This window comes from Cynocephalus volans, chromosome 2 (genome assembly GCF_027409185.1).
Source record: "Cynocephalus volans isolate mCynVol1 chromosome 2, mCynVol1.pri, whole genome shotgun sequence".
Taxonomy (NCBI): domain Eukaryota; kingdom Metazoa; phylum Chordata; class Mammalia; order Dermoptera; family Cynocephalidae; genus Cynocephalus; species Cynocephalus volans.
In genome coordinates this window covers 20,288,842-20,315,591 of record NC_084461.1, presented here as the reverse complement: position 1 = coordinate 20,315,591, position 26,750 = coordinate 20,288,842, and the positions used below count along the sequence as shown (strand labels likewise).

The 26,750-nt window shown below is 34.0% G+C and overlaps 1 protein-coding gene across 1 annotated transcript in view; it reads left to right on the top strand.

Annotated features, from left to right (window-relative positions):
• Window positions 1-26,750, top strand: part of CDH12 (cadherin 12) — a 403,563-nt gene that overhangs the window by 314,758 nt on the left and 62,055 nt on the right. Inside the window, exon 5 of the mRNA XM_063085931.1 lies at window positions 3,427-3,594. Coding sequence (XP_062942001.1) covers window positions 3,427-3,594 — 168 coding nt within the window. The remainder of the gene's footprint in view (window positions 1-3,426; window positions 3,595-26,750) is intronic.

Genomic DNA, 26,750 nt, shown 5'->3' with positions numbered 1-26,750 from the left:
GTCTGTTGTCTTTAGACACCGCCTGTCCTCTGCCCAGCTGGCTGGGGTGCTCTGCCCGCCCCGCCCTCCCTGGCCCGCCCCGGCCCTTCCCGGACCTCCCTGGCCCGCTCTCCCGCTCCCGCCCCCCAGAGGGCGCTCCCCGGCCCTTCCCGCCTCTGCGTCCTCCGCTTCCCTGAGACTCGTTTCTAAAGCCTGTCCTGACAGACGGCTTTTCTGACACCACTTCAGAGGCACTTGATTTCATTTTCTCAACACTCATCACCATATGAAATTCACTTAATTATTCATGTAGAACCTTTATGATCTGCTCTCTGCTCCCACGAACACACACACACCCATTATATGAACATGCCATGAAAAAACTCATAGGGAGACCGTATCAATCATCGTCGCGAGTGGAAACACGTGGCACTCGCGGGGCCATTTGGATTTCGTAAAAGACTGTTGACTGACGTGGGAGCAGTGTCTGGAGAAGAAATAGCAAGTTGATGCAGTTGCCACCCTAGGACGGAAGGAAGGGAGGGAATCTGGAGACACTTGTGCTGTCTAGTGAGGGACCCGGGCCAGAAACAGTGTGGGTGGAAACAAAAACCTAAGGTCGTTCTTCTTATACCCTCCAACCTCCTGCCAATTGTGCTAAGGCGACCAGAGCTGGGGAAGGGTTTAAAATGGATCTGGAGGGGCAAATGAAAGTGTTCACACTACACGCTCAACCCTACTAACTGGGCCTGAGTGGAGCATCTATTTTAGGACAAGTGCTGACTACATCTATTGTCCCATGTCTCAGTCTTGAGATTGAGCTGCCTGAAATGAAAAAGGTGGCTCATATAAAACCATATCCTGGATTATCACATACAATATTTTAAGAATTTTTGATATATGTTTGCATTATTTTCATCTCAAAATGTTATCCTGAAAGTATTTAACCCATTTTTACAAAATAAACTGAGACCAATCAAGACCGAGGCACTTGCAGACATGAGGGTGACTGCAAAGGATAAATATATCTCTTGGCAAACGACCTTCCTTTAATATATTATTTAAAATGTATAACCCTCTCAACTGTATATATCCATTTTATTGGCATAAATAATATCTAACACTATTTTTCTCATTCTTGCTTTTACTCTAATTGTTTTCATGTTGGAAAGCTCGTCAGGCGTGACACACTCAAATACAAGGTTTCAATGTATAATTATCTATCACCTCCCCCAATACATAGGATTTATTTCAGCATTATATGGAATTAATTAAAGTTGGTAGCATCACTGTTATGAAGTATTTATGCTGTTCATTAAATTCATGGGTTCCTTTTTTCTCTCTTTAGGCTCTGGCTATTATCCTATCAGGCAGTTTACTGTATCTTTGTTTGTATATAAAATACTGAAAGACAGATAGAATTGGACACATAAACCTAAACCTAAAGCCCGAAACAATAGCATTAACCCAGTCCTTCACAAAGTTCCTCCTTCCTCATGACTGTGTAATCCATTTGCTTGTTTTCCATTGCTTGTTAGGTAGTTAATAAACAATGGGTGGCCATATGAAGAATAGTTTCTTGAAAAGGAGATTTTCTCCCCAGTATTTTTCAATAAACTACCATGTTAAAGATTCTCTTCTCATGGTGAATTCCCCAGATTTTAGCTCTAAAAAAAATGCACAATTATTACATTTTATTTCTCTAGGAAAGTGTTTCTTAAAGTGTTGGTGTGGAAGGGAAAGCACATCGTGGTGACCACTAGAGACTGTCTTTCACACTGCACGTACAACCTTTTCCTCTCTCTGAACTCTAGCATACTGCCTTGCAGTTAAGCAGCAGTGCACTGAAAGCAGGGCTAGAAGCAGCAGACAGGTCACCTATCAGACATAGGAGGGTGGGACAGTGAGTGAGATGGAAGGGTCTGGACAGTTTTAACAAATCACCAAAAGAAAAACACCCCTCTTTAAGTACGTCTGATAAAAAGTATTTCCTCTCTTTTTCAATTGCATCTTAATGATTTCATTAACTGGATCCCAGAGATAGCTTTTTATATAGTTCAGCAAATACCCAGGGAGAAGCAACTTCACAAGTCTCTTTCTCATTCTGTGTATATATACACACATACATACACGTACACACTTATACATATACATATACATATATATGCATACAATTTTTATATTATAAATTTTCATGTTTGGAAATAAATTAAAGAAAATATATGATTTTCATATTGAAAATGAATTGTAAAGATAGATCTTGGTCAACAGCAGGACAAAACAACATGCGTATAAATCAAACCCAGGTATTTAAGTAGAAAATATAAGCATAGTAAATCAGGCAGAATTCACATAGCTTAAGGTATGTAAGACTAGAACACTAAGATGTAGAGATGAAGAATCTTAGTTAAGAAACTTGAAAATGAAGCATCAGCAGACCTTGCTGGAGGCAGTACAAACAGATTGAATCAAAAAAGTGTCAGTACCAATTCATGAATAGAGCATTAATAACAGAAATGAATTTTGTCTTTTTTGTTATTTTATCTGCCAAGGGTTAGAAGAAATCTCAGATTATAGTTAAGTCAGAATTAGCAACAAAACAGCACTTGGTAAGTAAATAGTAAAAAGTACAGATAAAATGGGGATGCATATTGGGCTTATGATTTGGATACTATACATTCGTGTGGATGGTTGAGACCGTCTTTGTTATTCATATATGCTACTTTATTTAAGAAACAACACTACCAAAGCCATGTGAGGTTAAGAAAAATGCTGACCAATCTCTTTCTAAAACCGTTGGCTATAAATTGGAATTAGGTATAAAATTTATTCATGATTTTACTTGCAAAGATTCCAGAAGGTATTAGTTATTATGCTGTGAATATATATGAATATAAATTAGTTTTACCCTTGGACACAGGGCATAAAATGAACACAATATGTAAATATGTATATATACTGTAAGATTCATGATTGTAAATTTAATTATTCATAGATTCATTCATTCAGCCAGTTATTCATTTAGTCAGTGGGTCAACACATATTTATTGAGTTCCTTGCAAAAGGTAGGCACTGTCCTACATGTGGATACACTTAGTGACAAGAGAGACAAGTTCCCAGGATTCTTTTAAAGATAATCATGTGTATAAATCATGTCTAACTTGATTGACTTAATGAATGATGGCTGTCTTTTAGAGCTGATATATTTTTCTTCAGCTGTATTCCTTACAACTGCACATCATTTTATTGTGTGGCTATTACTATAACATACTAAATTATGTTCTAATCATTAAAAATTTTATGTATTTTACTTTTTAAAGACACACAATGTTAGCTAGCAGATCTTTTCTAGTGAATCTATATAAAAACATTTTGTTGTTGCAGACTATTTTGGAAAGCACAGTATTTGTGATATTTATTTTGTGTTATTATTTTTTTCCTCTTAAGGTGTTATTAGAACAGCTTTGCCAAACATGGACAGAGAAGTCAAGGAACAATACCAAGTACTCATACAAGCCAAGGATATGGGAGGACAACTGGGAGGATTAGCTGGAACGACGATAGTCAACATCACCCTCACTGATGTCAATGACAACCCACCTCGATTCCCCAAAAGTATGTCCTCTTTCCTGTTAAGTCTAAATTAGTGAAGCTTTTTAAAATTTTTTTTATTTTTTATTATTCTTTACAATGCCATTGAATGCAATAGGAATTGAACTAATTTTCTGGACACTTTTAGTATTTATGAAGCAGAAATTAATAGATAAATATCAAATGTCTTTAGATTTAAAATTTTCAATTAGAACCATGCCCAATGGTACTTTAATAAAAAATAATGAGTCAATAGTTGAAAAATTCATCTTATGCTATTGATTGTGATTAAAGTAAAAATATTCACAACAGTTTGAGATCTTACTTTAATATCTTATTAAATGAAGAAGTAATATAAACATGCAAAATCTAATGTAATTTTAGGTCTCATATTTATAACACGGATGCCACCATATTATTTGTTATATCATATAATTAGCATAAAAATTCTTTGCATTCTTTTTAGCAATTATGTGTTGAACCATTTTCATATATTTTCACGTAAGTTTCAGATGATGTCGATGCTATTTACATTGCTTTAGTTCTGACCAGTTATTATATTTTAGTTTGTCATTGGTGAAGATTGCTATAGTTTCTATGATAATAGAATGATTCACACCTGTACCTTCTCTGTGGCTCTGTGTTTCTTATTGAAAATGAGTTCTTCTCACTGTGTTACATCTAGTTTTCTTTTTCAGTGTTACATTTAACACCAATCAGTACCTTTTCGATTCCTGGTGCATTTTCAAGGATTATTTCAGTGTTCCTAGGACATAGAATACAGAAGCCAAATGTTTCGATCACTGGTTTTATAAGTAACTTGATTAAATCAGTAGGTGATCATTTGCATAAACATTAAAAAAAAAAAAAAAGAACAAAACAATTTTCCTCTTCCCTGGATGGAGAGTTTGTGAGTTCATCTACTAAAATATATAACATTGAAGATATTTAATAGATGTTTTCTTCCTTTGGATATATGATTTTCCCTATTTTACTACCTTGACACTTTTAAAAGAAATTGTCAATCTATAGTTTTTTAATGGAAATGTTTTTACTTAGTGATCAGCTAATGGCCAAATGTTATGAGAATGGCAATTAAAAGTTATTGTACTTTAATGTGTATGTTAATTAGCTCAGGTGAGCCATTCAATTCCACTAAATATACATATTTCAAAATGTCATGTTGTACAAATCAAGATATACAATTTCCATTTGTCAATAAAAAATTAGTTAAAAAATCATCATACTTTAACATATGGAATGTATGTGACAAGTGACTACTATATAATACATTGTAATTAGTAACACAGGGAGTCTTGGCGAAAACTTTTCCTTACATTGCTATTAAGGAAAACAGAAAAAAAAAAAAAAGTATTTAAAAAGAGAAAAAAATAGCACATTTGGTTCCCAATTCTAAAAGCACTCAGTTTTCTTTCTTTCTTTCTTTCTTTCTTTCTTTCTTTCTTTCTTTCTTTCTTTCTTTCTTTCTTTCTTTCTTTCTTTCTTTCTTTCTTTCTTTCTTTCTTTCTTTCTTTCTTTCTTTCTTTCTTTCTTTCTTTCTTTCTTTCTTCTTTCTTTTTCTTTCTTTCTTTCTTTCTCTCTCTCTTTCTTTCTCTTTCTTTCTTTCTCTCTTTCTTTCTCTCTTGCTTTCTTTCTTTCTACTACTTAAGTGTGGCAAGTTTTAACAGCCAGTTGAGGAGAATAGATTGGAAGATTAATTTTCTTGCATATAAAAATGGCATTGTGAACTTGGGTCTTGTTTTGGGTTCTGTGCATGTAAAATATGTTCAATCTAGAGTGTAGAAAATAATGAACATCTTCCTGGATAATGTCAATATTTTTATTCACACGAGTGATAGTGAGGATTTTCAGATTAGGGATACAAAACCACAGTTAGTGGATCTACAGCCAAGATCTACAAAATAAAGTGGCATTTTTTTAAACTCTGAAGTTCAAATTCCTTCTTATTTAATATAATATTAAAATAAAAACTTAATGTTTTTTTTTTTTTTACCTGCCACTCTAAAACCACGTTCTTTTAGAACATATATGCCAACAAAACATGACATATGTTGAATTGCCACCACTCAAACAGAGGAATAAGAAGGCAGGAAAAATGTATCAACTAAGTTTCTGTGATCAAATTATTTTCTGCTTGTATTACATGCACATTTGGACTATCAATTGAAACTATAATAGATAGGAGATATTTTTGAATCACGACGAAAAAGAAGATTTTCACATTTTGCATGAATAAAAAAAAATCTTGAAATTTTACATGTCTTTGTATCAATCTCCTTTTACTGTACCATCATTTTGAATTGCATCCTTTAGGGGAAAAGACAGAGAACTTTTATAAATAGAAAAGCCATCTATTTAGAAGACAATGATCTTTCTGCAGGAATATTTTTCATGTAAAGCAATTAAACAGCAAATGTGACATAAAACTAAAAACTGTAATAATATCTCTTTGAACATAAAAGTCAAGAAAACATATACTCCATACACAAATAACTTAAAAGAGAATTCCCCACAAGAAGCTTGAAGTAATTATGCTCAAAAAAACGCCTCCCTTCAGATAAACTTTATGAGATACTTTTTTCATTGCTCAAGTATGCTCACGATAATTTTTTAAGACTTCCTATTCATAATGTGTTTTGGCTTTGTGTGTGTTCATATTCATATGTGACATTGCGAGCACTAATTTCCTTTCATTTCCTTATATAAATCTGAGATAGATAGAAAAAAATGGCTTATAATTTGTACCACGCATATGTAAATAGTTTTCTATTTTATTGTGTTGTAAAATAGATGGTTCTTGAAATATCAGGACTTCCAGCTAGTTTGATGATGGTGATCATGATAATGACTAATAAATTTCTATGGTCATGCACTATGCAAGGAGATTTGCATATATATGTATTTCCATTTAACTCTTATAATGACTATATAACATTTCCTCAGTTTTAGAAATAGCAAGGTTGTATGATTGAGAAAGGTTAAATAACTTATCCAAAGGCCCTGACTTTTTATGACTCTCCCTCTTGAATGGTACACCGATGTGCCTTTGATGCCTGTGTTTGCCTCAAAACGTACTACAGATAATTCAGAAAACTGTTTATAAACAAAAGTAGTAATACTATTTCAGAAATTGATATATTACAGGGCTTATTAAAAGAGTTCTACCTAAAGTCATATAAAGACAAAATGTTGTCTTTGCAAAATGTTTTCTATAGAGTTATATAGCTTCCATCTACTACAATCAAGGATATATGTAGAGGATCTCCATCTGTTAAAACAAGCTATGGAAAAATGCTAATGGTCTCCATTGCTGGAATTTTAAATGACTAAACCATCTAAAAAGCTGATATAAATTACATATTATGAGATCAAATCAATTAAGTAATGGGGTTAAATCATATTTGGCAAAATATTCATACTTTTCCCACTTGCTCTCTTTGTTATGTATAATAATTTTGTACAGAATATAAAAACAAATTAGTAAAATAAAACACTCCATATACAAAATTGGATGAAAAGAAAATGTAAAAAAGTGCTTGTCTCTTTGTTCATTTCTATTTCAGTACTATGGGAGAATAAGATAACTGTATGGTAAATGAGTTCAAATCGGAAAAATAGGATGTCAACAATTGTTTCAAGAAAATTTCTTACTCATAAATAAAATTACATTTTAAAAAATCCTGTTTTGATCAAATACTTATTGAAAATGTTTATATTGACTGTTTCTAGCTATAGAAATTTTGATTCAGTTACAAGTCAATAATACATTATTTGCACAATAGTTAAAATATAAAACATAGTTTGTTAACTTGTTGACAAATAAAACACTTGCAAAAAAATTGTTATTGTTCTAAAATTAACATCAAAATTAAATAAATTAAAACATTAAAAGTATCAGCTGAAATGCCTACTGGATGAACACCGAGCAAAATTTGATCTCCCTGTTTACACAAACTGTCAGATAAAAACTACATATATGTGTGTGTATGTGTGTATATATATATATAAATATATACATATTTGCATTTATTAACCCATTTCTGTTGCTTACAACAAAATACCTGGAACTAGGTAATTTATAAGAAAATGAAATTTATTCCTTACAGTTTCAGAAGTTGGGAAGTCCCAAGTCCAGGGAAAAAATCTGGTGAGAGCCTCTTCTCAGTGGTAACTCTACAGCGATACAAGGTATCACATGGTGAAATGGCAGAAGCAGAGAGAGAGCTAACCTCCTTGATGGCTTTCCTTTTAAAGACCTCAGAACCAAATGCATGACGACTAAGCCATCAATGGATTAATCCATTTCCTAGGGCATGGCCCTCACAATCTATTCATCTCCTCAAGGCCCCACCTTTTAATGATGATAATAGGATTTCCCATCCTCTTACCACTGTCACCGTGGGGGTTAACTTTCTAATACTGGACTTTGGGGCACACAATTTGATCCACAGCGGTGCAGCTATATGTTCTTTCTTCTATTGTATATTCATGATATAGAAAGACTACAGTATACTCATGTTAGTGACTGAATTATTAAAGAGAAAGATGTTGACATATATAAATTTGTTCAGTGAAAAATATTGACATGTTTAAGTAAAATATATTTCTCCTTTTCTCTTGAAATTATTATTTTTTTGACATTTCTATTTAGACTGGTTCTTTTGTCATCTTGAAATCTATCATATATTTTTTATAAAAGAAATATTCATGATAATATGTAACTTATAATAATTGTCTTTAGAATCAACATGAATCCAGTTACATCTAGATGGGGCCTCAAAGTCTATTCCTCTTTGTTTATTATTTGCCATAATTCTACTTGGAAAATGGTAAGCTTCTACACTTAAATTTTCCTGGTAAAACCATACAAGGGAATTTCAAAAAGGTGGTAGGAAAATGGAACTAAAAGATAATATGAATCTTTCCTAAACTTTTTGAAGACCCCTTGTATAGTAAATTATTCTGAACAAACTGGCAAAGGCTAATTGAATTTTGAGAGTTACTCAGATTCAAACTTAAAAAAAGTACCCTTCACCTCTTCCAGGTGCCCAATATTTGATGGTCTCAGGGATATCTGAGATTGACTGCCAAAGACACAAGTTCCTTGATGTAAGTTTATATGTTTATATATGTATATAAACAGACACTCACATACACACATACATACATGTGTACATGTACACATACATATATTACACGCACATTCTGAAATTCACAACTTTGTATGCGTTTTCATAGAGCTCAATTCATATATATATGAATTTATATATATATATATAAATTCATTATATATATATATATAAAATCAGAATCATTAAATCACATTTCAGGAGAATGTATAAATATTTCCTGGCCTTTTGAGTACAGTTTAGAAGGCGCTCTCTTATCTTATCCATTATATGCCTGAATATTATGAGAATTACTCAGTTTCTTGCACAAGCTCTCTTTGTTATTGCTATGGCATGAATTACATAGCTCTCTCACTTCTCATCTTACCTGGAGATTCTGGCTAAGGGTTTGCTGCCTTCCAGCACATCATGTGCAAAAAACTGATAACACCCCTAGCATGTACATAAATGATCCTTCTGAGGGTGAAGCAAAGGTGAATTGCTGCTGTTATCCTTATCTTCAATATGTTATCTTAGGTGAAGTGTTGGGGAAAAAAAAAAAAAAGGTGGTGGCAATTAATTGCCCTGAAAGCAATACTAGGGAAGTATGACTAAAACAATGTCTCTTATGTGACAGCCACTACTACTTAAATGAGAAATGAGAAATTAAATTAGAATAACTATTTCATCCAAGTATTTGAGGTTGGGGGTAGTGGTGCAGGCCAACTTGATCTACAGGGTTAACAGAATATAATGTATAATTTGAAGTTTTTACTACAAAATGCAAATTGAGGTTTTCCTTCATTGGGACCAGGTGAATGTTTTAAATAGTAATACAAAAACTTAATATATTCATGTATTAATGACATGAGTTCATGCTTGTTTGTTTCTCAAATTTAGTACTGTTGGTGTTTTAACAACAATTTTAGTACAAATTTTAATTCTCATATTTGTATTTCTACTAATATTTAAGTAATTTCAAATAGAGAACACTTTTCTAGCATTCACTGAGGACAACTTGACCTAATCCAGTGCTTTTAGGGGTATGCTTCTCTCCTACAAGTTTCCAGTGTAGGGAGAGAATGTAATTTTCAGAAGTATTTTATGTGTGTGTTACTCATATTTTAACCCGGATTATGTAATACTATACATGAATATATAACTATTTTGGTAAGTACCTCTCAAATATATGAATAAGACAAAAAATAGACAAATAGACTTTTGATGTTGTGTGTGTCTATATTTGGATATATATGACACATTATGTACATGATATATATATATATATCCCCCATAACTTGGGTGGAAACATTAAAAAAGCATTAAAAAGAAAATTATAAATCTACAAATTTGAAAATATTAAACAAAGAGCTTACATTCAGGTATTGTTTGTGTGTCATAATGATTGTAGGCATGACTGATAGACACAGAGTCATCACATTCTTGAAGAATAAGCCAAGACACATTATAAAGCTAGCTTTTATAATAAGCAGAATAAACACTTCTAGTTCAATTACTGAATGGGTAGTTTGTTTCAATAAAAGTAACCAAAAAGAACATGTCCTCAAGATAAAACATGACATTAATAGTCTGGTCCTTACTCACCAGTAGTTCACACAGTGGTTCTCAAATTATATTTGCCTGAAGAATTCCTTGGGAACTCATGTCTGTTTCAAAGGACATAGCTTAGACCTAGAAATCTGAATTTTAAGTAAGTGTTCTGGTAGATTCTTATCTAGGTAGTCTGCAGAGTACAATTTTGAAAAACACTGGTACTGTGATAGAGAAGCCAGTGTTGCTTCCCTGAGAAGGCACTTTCATTATTCATGAAATAGAGGGAATGAGTTAATTATTTCATTTATTTATTTATTTTTGTCTTTTTCGTGACCGGCACTCAGCCAGTGAATACACCGGCCAGTCCTATATAGGATCCGAACCCGCAGCGGGAGCGTCACTGCGCTCCCAGCGCCGCGCTCTCTCGAGTGCGCCACGGGCTCGGCCCTGAGTTAATTATTTTGTATCTCATGAGGATTTTTTTTTTATTCTCCCCAAATTCTACATTTTATTTTCTAATCCTACAGACATATTTGGATGAAGACTATTAAAATCAATTCATTTTAGACTAAGTATTATATATATTTATATATATACACATATACATATATATGTATATGTGTATATACATATATATATTTTTTTAAGCAAATACTCATATATGGTCATTCATCTTGTTGAAAAGTGTTTCTAAGAGCTTACAGATGCCAGATACAGATACTTTGAAGCTAACACTGAATTGAATGCAATTTGGATGCAAGCTCAGTGAAAAATTTTGGACTCCAGATTCTCCAATAGGAAAAGGATAGTGTGACTCTCTATAGGCAGGCCAATGTAAGCAAATGAAAAAACAACAGATTTTTAAAATAAATTCTCATTGCTATTATCATCACTATTAATATCACATTGTCCTTTGCTTAGGAGAACATGGCTCATTTTTAAGTGGTGCTGAAAATTTTTGGTGACTTACTTGGTCCTCTTCATCACGTATCAAAGGATAAGAGATTGAAATATTGTGGCTTCATGGAACATTAGCAGATTCTCATAGGACCCAAGCATATGAGACACAATATCTACAGGTCTTTTAGAAATCTGAACTTTAGTTTTAAGTTATTTTCCTGAATCATATTAAATACAGTTGAAAATTAAAGTAAAGTTAGCGTCCCTAATCTTATTAATGTTATAAACTATAGTAATAATGTTTAAAGACAATGGGTTTCTTAAATATTTACATGTGTTAATCTGTGTGCTTTCCAGCTCACATAAGTAGCAGTTTTTTCTTTAAATTAAAATATTAAAAGGGTGGCTTGAATGTTTTGGCATTATATAATCTACAATTCAAATATAAAACTTTACTCATGGTAGAATAAAACTCTTGAGTTCCTAAACAGGCAAACACATAAGAAAATCTAAATTGAAAGTTCTCCCATCCCCACCTTCCAGCATTCTTGCAAAAATAGAAAAATATTTCGTGTGACAATCTTTTGAAAATCACAGTAAATATGTGGATGCTAGTGACAGAGTTTAGCACACTTAGGTTATAAAACTATTTCTCTGGCTACAATCCACACATATGTCTTTACTTACTAGATCTTCAAGTTCACAAGTTCTCAGCCTGCTTTTCCGCATTTGCCTGCTGAAACTGCATTAGCCAGTTCCAAGATTTTCCCAGGTGGTACATTGTCAATTCTCTTTACAGAATACAGTGATAAAAATAGTGACAGCAGCTAACATTTATTGCACATGTACTACTTAAAGGCACCATTAAAACTGCATGTTAACTTCGTTAATCTTTATGAGTAGGTTCTGTTTATTCATACATTTTTAGGAGAAAAAACTGAAGATAAAGGAGAAAGGAAGAGATGGAGCCAGGAACTTTGCAGCTACACGTGTGCTGCCCCAGAACATAATTGTATAACACATTAAAGCTGTGTTTTTCAAATGTTCACGCTTACTGCTTCTAACACTAGAATTGAGCCAGTATCTAGGGGTAGGAGCCCTAAATGTAGATATGGGGCTTTCACTGCACTGCTCCACTAATCAAAGATGAAAAGACACCACCTTAAAGTTATCACGAGTATTTTCACATTTGCAAAGTGATTTGTACAGTAGAGAGAGCCTAGGCAGTGGAAAAAGTATTGATAGAAAGCTCAGCTCTACTGTTCACTAACTGGGCCTAAGCAAACTAAATAAACTCTCACTGTCTTGTGTTTTTGCATCATCAAATTAAGATAATAAATAGGACAACTGTCTATCCTGGTTTGCTTTAGACAATCCCAGCTTACAATTATAGCTGCAAATTAATTATGAAGATTAATTTTTTTTTTTTTTACTTTCATAATGGCTCTGTTTGGGTTATAAGTTATATAGTCATCATCATCATAATAATGAATTGCTTCTGGGAGGATTAAGTAAAATAGCACAATTGAAGGACCTAATAGTAAAGATTTTTTTTTAAAAAATTTCCCTTCTTTTTTTCTCTTCCACGTTTTCCTCTCTTCCTCTTTTCAACCTTATCCCCATATTTACTTCTTACTTCTCTGACTAGAGTGTGTTATATATCCTTCTTACATTATTCCTTTGTGTTCTTTGCTTCTGATTTATTAGAATTCCCAAATGTAGGATCAAACATGAGTTTAAGAGAGAAATAGTTTACGGAATAGCTTATACCTGTCTTAGTTGGTCTTATCACCAGAAAAAAAAAAAAATTAAAACTTAAGACAGATTATATACCTTTTATGCACATGGAGAAATCTATTTCAAAATTTCTGATTCCATAGAGATATTTGGGAAGTGAGTACAATATAAATTTATCACCAAAATATTATTACCTTTACATTTGGCCATTTACAAGACTGCATTGATTTAGAGTACAATATTCTGATTTTATCTTACTTTAGCCTGGATAAAATACAGCTGCAAGTATAAACTAATCTGTAAAGTCTATATTTGCTTGCTGCTCACCAAATTGTTATCATTCAAACCCTCTTTATAAACAAGGAAAAGAGAGCCCTTTTCTCATCTGAAGTCTCAGTCTTCTTATCCTTCTGTCAACGAGACTGTAGGCTGCCTTTATAGAATAGCCTTAATTGATTCCTAGCTTACCTAACCTGATATCCACTGACTTTATCCTCGATAACTTATAGTAAAGGTTTTTATCTTGTATGTGCATAATATTAGTATTTTTTAAAAAAATTTTAACTCAGGGCCAAGCCTGTGGCGCACTCGGGAGAGTGTGGTGCTGGGAGTGCGGCGTCGCTCCCGCCGCGGGTTCGGATCCTATATAGGAATGGCCCGTCCGCTCACTGGCTGAGTACCGGTCACAAAAAAGTTAAAAAAAAAAAAAAATTTTTAACTCAGAGTACAAACTATATGCACTGTTAACATAATTTCCCTACTTTTAATAAAAATCTTTATTTTATTATCTTTGTAGTCTATGAAAGTCACATGAACAGTCAAATTAAACATTCCTGAAACTTTATAAATTAAATATATATATAATTATACATATTTATATGTGAGTGTACTCCAAAGAGTTCACAGAAAAACTGAATTACAAAATAATAGGAATTTTTCCATGAACTTTCTGAAGTACCCATGTATACATGCACACATATATACATATATGTTCTGAATTGTGAACATATATGAATTGAATAATATATCTTCACTCTTCTGAAAAAGCCACAAATGCACATTCTATAAAATAAATATCTAGATGTACAAATACATTATAATATAATTCCAAAAATGAGAATATGCTTGATATAATTATTGTTATAAATAGGAGATAGTAATTAGATCTAACTGAGATTATGATAAAGAAGACAGCATTTGAAAAGAAATTTAGTGGAATGTAAAATAAGAATCGAATGATTTAAAGACAGGGATATATTTCAATGAGAAGGAAGAGTATTAGCAAAACCTTGGGTGCCTGCCAAGCATCACATATTCAGGGGACAGCTAATGAATCTTCAGAAGATGGTCCTATAATTGAACACGAGGCTGGGGAAACAGTTTGGTTACAGATTGCCACAGTGCTGAAATATAAATATGTATTTACATGTGTGCTTTTGAGTTGAGGGGCAATAGCATATATCGACATGTTAGAAAAATAACTTTAATATTTCTCTATAGTGTAAACTAGGGAGTATTGTGCAGAAAACTTAGGGACATTGTTTGAATAGCTAAGCAGAGGTAGAACCGAGATACATTTTAATAGCAGAATGGAAAATACGTTGGGAGCTATTGGAGTCAGAAGATAAGTTAAGTAAGATTAAAAGCACATGAAGATATAATTTCACTAGGAAGATGGCTTTTCTGTTGATTTGCAGAATTTGAGTGAAGATGAGAAGATTATTGAAAATGCGGGATCCTCAAAAAAGAAGCCAGAGTCAAAGAAGTATTTCTAAGAGATGTAAACCTAGAAGTGATAAATGCAGTCCAGAGCATGGATAAACTTAGTGGTATAAAAGAAGACATGACTCCACTCACGTTTTGGATATAAGAAAATCGAGGAAGGCAAATAAACAAAGGCATGAGGAGAACCTTAAATATAACTACCTCAAGCTTTTAATACACAGATTTTTGAAGTTGGTGGTAACCTTTAATCTTAAATCCAAAAGCATCCTAAAACCACTATTTATTTCACATAGTTTACATTTCTCTATTTCATATTTGCCTTCTTATTGGTTTTAGAAATCATGTAGACAAGGAAATTGGATTTATAAAATATTTCTTTATGAAAGTTAACTGGAAAATAAGCAATACGAAAAATCATGGAGAGAAAAGAATTGGTACATCAGAAATCTATTTTATTAACAAATATCAGACACAATAAAATATATCATTCAATGAATAATGTTTTATTAATTGCAAATTTTATTAAGGTGCAAATTCAAAAAAGACTATATCATTTTTATTTTGCACTGCATAAAGGAGATACCAATTTTAATCTCTTCTCTCAATCAGCTAGTGTATAATGGGAACATTGTTCAGTTAATAGACGATTATATTACCTGGAGTAAAAACAATGATAGACTTATGCACAAAATAATATATAAATGTATAAGAAGGGCACCTAAATCATTGCTGAGTAAATTGAAGAAGATTTTGCAAGAAATAATATCTACATTGATTTCTAAAAATTCTGAAAACTGTAATAAAATTAGCTGGGGAGAACAAATGTATACCCCAAAATGTAGAACACTGCAAAACATGATGTATAATTTAAAAGTTTGTGTGCATAGAATTATGAAAACATGGAGGTGCAAATATGCACACAAAAATTTCATTAAAAATTAGCTTTCAGCTGTCCCTGAAAGAATGGTAGATAGAGTTTATACATAGATAGATGTGGGGTAGTAAGCAAGTGAAAGATTTTAGGCAAAAGCAACAAAACAGGGAAGACATGGGGGTATTCAAAAAATAAAATAGAGGTACTGGCAGAAAATTTAAGCCACTGTGTACATACATGAAACATTACTATGTTGTGAATACCCAGAAATCAAATTTGTAGATAAGTAAATGGGGATATTACTGAAAGAATTAGTTTTGGCTGAAATAAATCAAAATATTTTGCAGGGAAAGACCATTACCAAATTTCATTTCTTCCAGATGACCTTCTAATGTTTCAAAAGAAACTGTGTGAGAAATCAAACCTTTGAGTAAATAAATATTCCCAGTTGAATTTGAATTTCTAACATTTTTAGGAACTTAGTTTATAAGGTATTTATTTATAATTTATGAGAAAACTTCTAGTATTACTTCTTATGTATTTTTGTGAGGTTATTGTGTGATATCACTGAGAATTATCCATTTTCCTTATTTTGTTAGATGGATCAGAAATTACATCGATAAAGGCAGCTAAAAGAAAGGTTTACATATTTAATAGAGGTTTTAAGGGAAGGTTAAATATACTCCATAAAATAAATGAACAATGGAAAGTTATTGATGCACTTGAAATGCTGTGAACTCTTGCCAAGATCTCCATCATGTTTATTATTATGTAACAGGAATAGTGGTTCTATAAATCACGTACATTAAAAATACATATTCTGAAGAATCAGAAACACTTTTTATTCTGGCAATTATTCAATAATATAAGTGGGCTGTGTTTCATAGCTTATCTGGAATTGGTTTGGTGGGGATTTCTGATGTAATTTCTTAAAAATTAATGTTATAGAGCACAATTAGTTTTGCAGAAAATACAGATATACGTTTATTGAATCTACAAATTAGTTGAACTATAGTATTAAACATAATAATTTGTACTTTAATGCTGAAAGCTATGTAATAAGGAAGGGAAAATTGGAAAAACAGAAAGAGATGTAAGTTTTTCTTTCTGTGTTGGGTGTACAAGCAGAAGTCATTTTATCTTTGGAGTCCCACCCACTTCTAGAATATCCACATCTCCTAATACTCTTTTCTCTATGTTTTCATTGACTTTACTCCCCAAGTACTCAAAAGAGAAACCTCCCTTAAGTGTGCCCACCCCACTCAATCCACACTTAATTGGAATTTGCATCTGTCAGTGTGGCTGAAATTGAGAGTTTTTTGCATTTTAAAGGAGCTTATTTGTTAAGCCAATGTTGTATCTACTTGATTGACTTTCAGGCAGTAAAACCAAGTGAAGGGGAAGTGAGCAGACCAATTGAGGAATTGTATTTTGGATTAGAGATGCCATGTGGTTGCTTCTTTTTCATTTCTAGACTGGTAGCTGGCTCAACCAGAGCAGCAGAGCCAATTGTATTGAGCTCTTCACAACTCTGTGACTAATGACGTCACAATGTTAGCTCGAAATAGGACATTTTCTTACACCACGGAAATTCACAAACACTAAAAATCAGAGTTTTCATCTGTTCTTTCTTCCTACTCCAATATGTTTGTTAAACATTTACTCAGACATGGACTGACTGGGAATTATAATAATAGTATATATCTCATAGTCTCAATGTGAGAATAAAATTAGTTAATAATGTGAAAATGCTTAGAAATGTGCCCCCAAAATAGAAACCACTATATAATTGCTTGCTATTATTATTATTTTTAACTGTCTATTTCACTTAAAGAGTAATCTCTACTTAAAATTGTCTTCCCTTCCTTCTTATTGACACTCATGAATTTTTTGAAGTTTTATGAATTTCCTGGAAACAGTCTTCTCTATGACAGAAGTGGAGTTTCTGCCTGAGAGTGTTAGAAATGACCCCTTCTATCCTTGCAGTGCAGCATGGGAAAGATATTTGGGTGCAGGAGAGGAGAGTAAATGGGAAGCCAGTTAGCAGACATCTGCAGTGAGGGATACAGGTAAGAAATGTGAGCTGTTTAATCTGTGATAATGGTGGCCTTGGCCATTGTGAAAAATGACAGTATGTGGATACATTGAGTAATTTGGGGAGTTAAAAAAATCCACAATAGTAATGGATTTACTGTGGGGCAGTGGATTCTAGTTTATTGAACAGGAGAGACAGTAAAACTACTTGGTGAGGCAGTGAATGTTAGGAGAGATCTTCCAGTGGCATAGCAGCCTAGTAGCTCGGTTTTGAGTATGTCAAGCCTGAGATGCCTTGGAGATATCCAAGTGAAATTTTGAAATAAGATAGCATTTTGCCAAGTATGAAACTCAAAAGTTGTATATAAGCTGAAATTAAAATATGAAGAATGTTTTGCATAAGGATAGTAAATAAAGTTAAGGGGATAGATAGTAGTACCCAGGAAGAGGAAAGCCTGGATAAAGCTAGCCTGAGACAATGCTTCTTCAACTTGATTACAAGTTAGAACAGGATGGAGTTTAATAAATCCTGTTGTGCAGGTCTAAACTCAAAACAATGACATTAGAATCTCTGGATGGTCCCTGGGCTTTTAGTTTTGTTTGTTTGTTTTCTTACTTTTCATGTGATGACAATATACAGCCAAGTTTGAGAATCACTGACCTTCTCTGAGAACACCAACAAAGGAATCTGTGAGGTGAGAGAAAACCAGAGCCGTGGAGTGTCAGAGATGTTAAGGAGAAATGTGTGTCAGCAAAGAGGGACTAGCAAGAACATTCTGTGCTGCTAGGAAGTTGCCACTGGATTTAATGACACGAAGGTCGCTGGTGGTCTCAGGAGAAATTTTTAATAGAGTGATGGGTTCAGAAACCAGGTTCAAGCTGCTTGTGAAGTGGTTGTTACGTAGGAATGAGTACCTGTGACTATCCTTGAGAAGTTCTGCTGGAAAGGGAGAAGAAAATGAAGGGAGTAACTGGAATGAAATTTAGGAATATGATCAAATATGAGCAGTTTGCTTCTTGGGAATGTCTCAATTGAAAGGAAAGTGTCGAGTGTAGAGAAAACAATTTTTTTAAATAAATAGTATAAACTCATAGAAGTAGAGAGTAGAATGGTGGTGATTCGGGGCTGGGAGGGCAGTGGTTGGGGAGGTGTTGGTGAGACGACACAACAGTTCAGTTAGACAGGATGAATAAGCTCTGTAACTCTATTGCACAACATGGTGACCATAGTTAATGACAATGTATCGTATTCTTGAAAATTGCTGATAGTAGATTTGTGTTCCTACCACTAGAAATTAATGTGAGGTAATGCATATGTTAATTAGTTTGATTCAGCCATTCCACAATGTGTACATATTTCAAAACATCATGCTGTATGCAATAAATAAATATATATATTTTGTTTTCTTGATCTTTATTTTTTATTAGTTTTTAAAAATTTATTTGTTAGTATTATTATTATTTTACATTCTAAGATGTTGTGGAGATGTTGGAGGGGAGGGAGAGATGGAAAGGAGAAGGGAAATAGGGTGGGAGGAGGAGGAATGAGGGGGACTGTGGTTGAGGCCTGTGGTACCCCAGTCTTTCTGGCAAGGGAGACCGGGGCTTCCAGTGGCTGCTCAGTCATTGCTGGGCTGGATGCAGAAGTCAGGAGGGTATGGCTGAAGCCCTCGGCCCCCCACCATCCTGGCTCGGGAACCCAAGGCACTTCTAGCGGCAACCTGGTGGCCATTTTTGTGCTGGGTGAGGCTGTCATGGGGCGTGGCCGAGATCCATGGCCAACCCACACCCCAGTTTGGGTTTTATTGGTGTTCTTTGGTGGTGTTAGACCTTTACTCATTAATATCAAATTTTGTCTCTGATCTGTGGGTATTTTGTATTTTTGTTCAGTTCTGTGTTGGGTAATTTGCTGTTCCCACTACTCAAACTCTGCTCTGGAACTTATTTTTTGTCCTTTGCTAATTTCTAAAATGGGGGAACTTCCTGTGGGAACCAGCACGTGGGCCCTGTGGTTGAGCTAAACTGCTGCGTTGCTGCTGATTCTCTGGAAAAGGGTTTTTATGCAGATCAATTTTTAATTGTTGACCTTGTAAGCACTTCCAGATTCTGTGAGGTCTGGTACACCTGAGTTATATGGAAACTCTAGTCTGAGCCTGAGTCTTTTCAGCAAATGCAACCCCTGCAGTTATATATTCCTGCCTAGTCTCTACTGAGCAGGCCTGTGCTGATTGGGAGTCAAATCAGTTGTCCATGCTGTGCCCCAGTGTTCTCCCGGTGGGCCCATCTCCCCCACCGCCTGCACTCCAAACACTTCCCATGGGGTAGGTCATGCACTGGTCCCTTGCCATGACTCACCAGCCTCTGAATGGCTCCTTTTTCCAGTTGTCTGTGGCTCCTTGCTCCTTGTCCATGGGAACCCTGTTAGTGGTCTTGCTTGCCCGGGCTTCACCAAGGCCCTCTTCTCCCCTGCCACTTCCAAGCAACTTCAATAGGAAGGTCACAGCTGTGGCTTTTGTCAGCTCTTGCTCCACGCACTCAGCATCTCCAAGCTTAAAGTGGTAGAGCTCAAAATTGTGGGAGCAGTTCTTTCTTTCTCTCATTGTGGCTTCTCCTGCTTTATGAACTCTGTGGGTCTCTCCTCCTCTTCCCCTGACCTCTAATGGCCCCAGTTAGGCAGTTGTTGCTTTTTAATAGCTGTAAATCGGTTGATTTGTGGGAGAAAATGACACTGGGGACTGTCTATTCTGCCATTTCAACCAGAAGCCTCCTCTTGATCTAAATATACGTAATTTTTACTTGTCAATCGAACATAAAGAAAGAAAGAAAAATAAATCTAAGTATAGTACAATGCTTAGAAATTGCTGTAATTTACTAAGAGAAAGAAGAGATGAAGGACACCCTAACAGAAACTGGACAGAAGGGGCCAAAAGAATGCTTACAGATATAACAAGAGGTTAATATTAAGGTTTCTACTGTGAAACCAAGACACAATGGATACTGCATAGGTATAGTCCCAATTCAGATTTCAGAATTTACTATGGAAATGTCAGGATGCATTTAAGACTTTCGGAGCCTTCCATCAGAGCAAGGTTTTTTTGTAGTGTTTTAAAACACTGTATAGAGTGTGGAGTGGAGAAAAATTTTGTGCAGAGGATTTCTTTGGAGAAATGTGGAATCCTTATCTAATAAAAGTCAGTTGTAGGGCTGCCTTTCCACCTCCTCTCAGTATGGGTGAGTGGAGCCTTCCATTCAACAAGGACCAAAGACCATTATATTTTCCCAGAAAATGGGGCAAATCAATGGGCTGATGCCTGCCTCATGCTTAAATGTAAGCGGAAAAGAAGACCAGACCAGAGTCACATTAAGTCCTGCACAGAGATTTTCCTCTAAATGAGAATCTGCGTGTGGAGTGGAAGCTGGAGATCCGAGGCTTACGGCAGTGTTCCTCAAAGCATGGACAGTGCTGTTGTCGTGGGGGCTGCAGGAGGGGAGGCTTCCAAGAGCTGCCCAAAAGAGCCACTGGGGAGAGTCAGTCCCAGAGAAGAAAGACCATGTATTCAAGTAAGAACAGCCCAGTTTTCTAGCTTTGCTGCCTCCTATGGTGGGATGAAAACACCCCAGGCAAGAGGATGGTGGAAAACTTGGACAGAGGAAAGCTTGCAAAGCCATCCAGATCCCAAACCAATGTCCCGTCTGCTGCTGGCCCTGGTTGGCTTAAAGGTGGGTGGCAGAGAGGAAAGTATCAGTTTTGCATAAAAATTGATGTATTAATATTATTTAGGCATTTCTAATTTCCAATCTAGATTTTGGGAATTGAAGTAAATGTAAAATGATCTATTATTAAAGGATAAACAGAGACATCACGGCCTCTTGGATCATTTTCATCCAAGAAAAGAAAAAGCTCACTATAGAAGTCTAAAGAAGCAGTGGGAAACAAAGGAAAGAAAGATGTTTTAATAATATCTTACATGTTTTTCTTGTCCAAACTAACAGTGACACTGATGTGGAACCGTTTGAAGCTTTGGGGAGCTGAGCAATCTCCTATGTGATATTTTATTTTTTTCTGTTTAATACAAGATGAGGTCACCATGTGAGAAAGGAAGTGGTAAAGTTAGCAAAGCAGAGGTTTTTGGAGAGTGGATCAGTTTAAAGTAAAGTCATGGAGAATGGTAATCATTTCCCTCTGCAAATTTGCAGGCTTTGCAGGCGATGTTGAAGGTGCACGTGAGGTTAGTGATCATCATTTATAGTGATTTCTAGCCACTTCTATGGTTTTCCTCAGTTAACCACATCTCCTCCTTGAAAAGGAGGATGATTATCATTATCAAGGGTTGAATTTTGCCAGATTGCAGCAACAAAAGGACATGGACAAGATAGAGATGCCATAGGTTAATATGATATTAGAAATGATAGACCAAGTGTTTCAGTTGGATGAGGAAAGAAGACAGGGACAAGATAATGAATGGCTGGTTACAGAGAGATTAATATAGTGGAGGCACATCTGATATTAAAGTTGATAGGCAGGTCACAGCGGGAGTAATTGAACAAATAAACTGGGAAGGCAGGAAACTGTGATCATATCGGCTTTGTCATATGGTTATTTCTGTTTGAAATGTTTTATATTAGCTGATTTCACAGACCAAACATCAAGTTGACTCAGCTCAGATTTTCAGCTTAAATGTCATAAACACTGAATAGAATTGTGTAACTTTCCTCTAGAACATTGATGTTACTTTGCTATTTTACTTTATGGGACTTTCTAAATTAATGTCTTTCTCTCTCACTAAACTATAGATGTCATTAAGATAAACACAATCTTTTTGTTTGTTTGTGTTTTTTCATCATCCTTCCATGGAGAAGGCTACAAAAAATTGTCTTTGAATCAAATATCAATCATCTGATTTATTGAAAGATCTAGCAATTAATCTACTGTCTCAAGATAATTTAAACAAGACAATTTAACATCTAGCCCTAAATTTTTACACTGTCTTTAGCTGCTCAGAACTGAAATGTTTAGAGGAATGAATTTTTCATCATTCCAAAAAAAGAAATATTGATATTGTCACACAGAATTTGTAAAAGTTAATCCATTAGTACACCAGATATTGTTTGCATAGCAACTCATATTCATGTATAGGGTTTATTAAAATCTAGAATGGACAATTACAATGGTGAAGTAATTTAACCTATACATAAAGTTCTTGATTTCAAATACCTGACACTTCCTAGAACCTGTTCATCCTACACTCACCTAAGACTAAGCAGAGTGGATTTGTCATTTCTGAGAGGTTCCATTCAAGTATATTTAAATTCTTGACTAAAATCCAGCTTAAATCCAACTTTGATATCAGGAATGTTCATTCTTCTGGAAGATATATGTATTACTTTAATTTGGGCTATTGAAAATACTCACAGCTTTGGGTTTTTGAGGAAATAGAAGGCATAAAATGTTCTTCAAAAATCAAAATATTTTTTATTCCTGAATCCTCTACTTTTCAAGACATGGTAAAACTATTTCAGTTAAAATTGAGATGACTTTTGAGAACTCTGCTGACACCTTCCTTTCACTGTCACATGTCTATAGGCAGTTCCTATTGGCTAGTTCCATTCCTATAGGAAAATATTGAAATATATATGGTGAGATGATCTACAAAAATATTATTTGAAAATTAACCAGTAATAACAGATAAGACTTATGGAGTTTTGTGCACTATTGCATTTTTTTAAACTATAAGGAGATATTGTACAATTTTACAGATTAGAAAGGAAAGATTAAATATTTTGCCAAGGTCACAGAGCCACAGGTACGCAATTTCCGTAATGTGCCTTTTTACTAACAGATATGTCATCCACTTTCAAAGATGAAATAATTTTGTGTGCTATTATATTTTCTTAAGAAATTAAAAAAAGTAAAATGTCGATAAAGCAACATTTTATTTCTATGCAATTAGATGGGATGGTAAGTCACACAAAAACATTTGAGATTGCTATTTGAAGAATACAATGTCTGAAATCAGTCACTAAACCAAAAATTTGGTGGCTATATATATTTACTTTCTGAAGTTTAAATGCAAATATAATTCTCCTAGTCATAGTCTTTTTAGGTGGTCTCAAATAGGTGTTTTTGAGTTCTTAAAAATGTTAACATTTTTTGATTTGAAAAAAATTGTTCTTAAATCTTCCAATATTTCTAGTATTCTGGTATTTTTAAATACTAATTATGTCCACATTATTTACTTCTATAAATTTTATGTGCAGTTGAACATTGACTTCTCACATATTGTTTTTTAGTAACTTTAGACTTATTATTACTGTAAACATAAAACAACAGGTATTTCAGAGGTGAATTTGTAATGAATTATTCCATCTTTTTTACTTGCTGTTCATATTGTTGAATGTTGTTATGGTACTTTACAAGTTATTCATTCATTTAATATATTTTATTCACTTAATATATTTATTCAGATGCTATAATCTTTATTTCTAAGTAAATTATGTCATATTAATTTATATTTTGTTAAGCTAATATACCTCTCTTGGCTTTTTCATCAATACTTGCAAATGTCCTCAAAGAAAAAAAGGGATGAAATGTCTGGGTAGCAATGAATTGTCCATAGGTAGCAATGAATGCCCCCGCTCCCCACACACAGTGTAAGTCTAATAATCAAACTGTAATCAATGTATAATTTTCCAAATGACAATTACTGAGAGGATGCCCACTTAGCCTATAACTAACAGATTTTTTTTTACTTTTTGGATTAACAGGAACATCTGTAAGAATTTGGTCACTGTAATTCCACCTCAGTAACTATAGGAAATTTTCCATTTTTCCATGGGAAAATGGTGATTTTTATTAAGCATAGTGCTTATATTAGATGAATATGTAAATTTTTTTTGTATTGACTCTGTAGACAATCTTTTGTGGCCTGTTTTGTTTCTTAATCTGTGTTGTACAGGTAGTGCCGTTAAGATGTTTCATATGCATCAAAAGTAAGATGTCGAGAAGATTATGGCGATGTAATTACATAGTACATCATGAATGATACGAGTTTGGCACAGCTGAAGATTACTTTCAGAGTTTTGAATTAATCTGAATGACCCCAGCTTTACTGCTGTTGAGATTCCTGAAATGATAAAATGTCAAGTCATTGCACATAAACTGATGGAAACTAAACGATCTGACATGGCTAATGCATAGTTTCTCTGACCTGTTCCAAATTCTGTAGACTTTATTACAAGCTGTGATATTTTATTTAGAAATACTTTTCTTAATGAACACGAGTGTCTTCCACCTTAATAAAATGCATGTCTGCTACGTGGAGAACAGAAAATCAACTGCTTTGTATATTTGTGTTTTATATGCACCAAAATTTCATTGCACACAAAAACTGTAAGTGGTGAAGCATTGCTTTCCTTCTATTATATCTTAATTTTGACAGGTGCATGTTAGTAGAATGCTATTAAGCCTATCGTTTTTAGAGAGTCCTCCTATTTCAATCTATCACAAATTTTCCAGTGCCATAAGATAAAAATGGAATTTGCGGGTATAGTCTATGCTGACAACTTTTTAAAAAACTGTTATGTAACTTATATTGATAGAGTACTACAAAGAATAGCTGTCTTCACATTTATTATTATTCGCCCCATAAAATGTCCTTTTATAAAACATAAAATTCATATCTCAGCATATTTTCTTGAAAAGGGAGCTCTTTCATCTATAGTCTGCGGTACCTGATGCCCTTTGGATTACCTTTCAGAGTTTTACAATTTTTTCTCACATTGGAGGGTATCAGTTCTGGTTAAACTCTTTACCTTCACTAACTGAAATCCCTCAGGGGTGACTCCAGACTATATTATTTACCTCGACACTCAATTCTTTTACTTTTGCTTTTAACCATTCGAACAAAAAGCTAACTCATAAGCCTGATTTGTAGCTTGAAGTTGTTCTCATGGAATGGATTAGATGCAGTGAGCAGAAATATCCCTGGCCCTTTAAGCTAATGCCATGTTTTTCTAAAGGTCACATCCAACACCTGCACCCCCACCCCCACCAGTGCACTTGCACCCCCTCCCCGGGGTCCATGTTCAAAGTTTGCGGTTCACTACACTTGACAGCTCCCTGTCTCTCTCTCTTAAATCTCTCTCTGTCATCTATTTCCTTGATAATTTTTAGCCATAAGTTTCCTAACAAAATATTCTGATAGAGGAAGATTTACAGTACAGTATTCGACATAGACCTCCATTCTTCTGCTTTTATCAGGAAAATTTCAAGACTTTTCCTAACACTTATTGATTAACCATAAGATTGGACTATGACTAAATATACCACTGATTCCAGGCTTTGGTTTTTCTTCAAGTTCTTGATCAAAATCATACAATGATAGTCTAAGAATGTAGTCAGTTTCTGATAAATCATAGTACTATTTAACTGGCATTAAAAATTTAAAAAAGAAAAGGAAAGGAAAAATAACTTGCATGTTTTGTGTATTATCCTTTTTCTTTGGAATTTGTCCCTGAGAAGTTGAGTATAACTTTAATAACTATGTCACATGCTTTCTTGCCATTTTAAACAGAAATGAAAGCATCCTCACAGTTGCTAATATCTCAAGGGTGCCTCAGTAAGACCGAGGTTTAATTTATCTATTATGAAACAGTTATGCTCTAAAGAAAGTAAGTTGCAAAAGCCGTATTAGATTCTGCTTATATAATCATGGCTATGAAATGAGACAGATTCCCTTTAAACCTGTTTTCAGTCTTCTTGTAGATAATAGGAATATAAGGTAACCTATTATTTTGCTTTTCCTCTTTGATCTGGTTGCCTAAGTTCAACCTTACTTTAAGTTCAGCCAACATCACCCATCTCTATATGATAGCCACTTTTTAAACTATTTAGAAAATAAAACTTAATGAAACATAATAATCCTACTCTATAAATTGCTAGTTTGATCAATTAATATGACTTTTCTTAACCAAGATTCCTTCATAATGTCTATATAAGACTCCAGCATTTACAGTTGTATAGTTTTTCTTTTTGGGGGGGTTATGTTATTTATTTCTTTATTTATGTAAACTTGTAAACATTCTTTTAGAAAGACACATCATATTCTCTTTGAAGGAAGCATTCTGTTAATTAATACAGCTAATTAATTAAATATAATTATTTTTGACCACCTAAAATATTCTTTTGTACATCAAATAAATGAGATTTATTTAGCTTTCTTGAGACC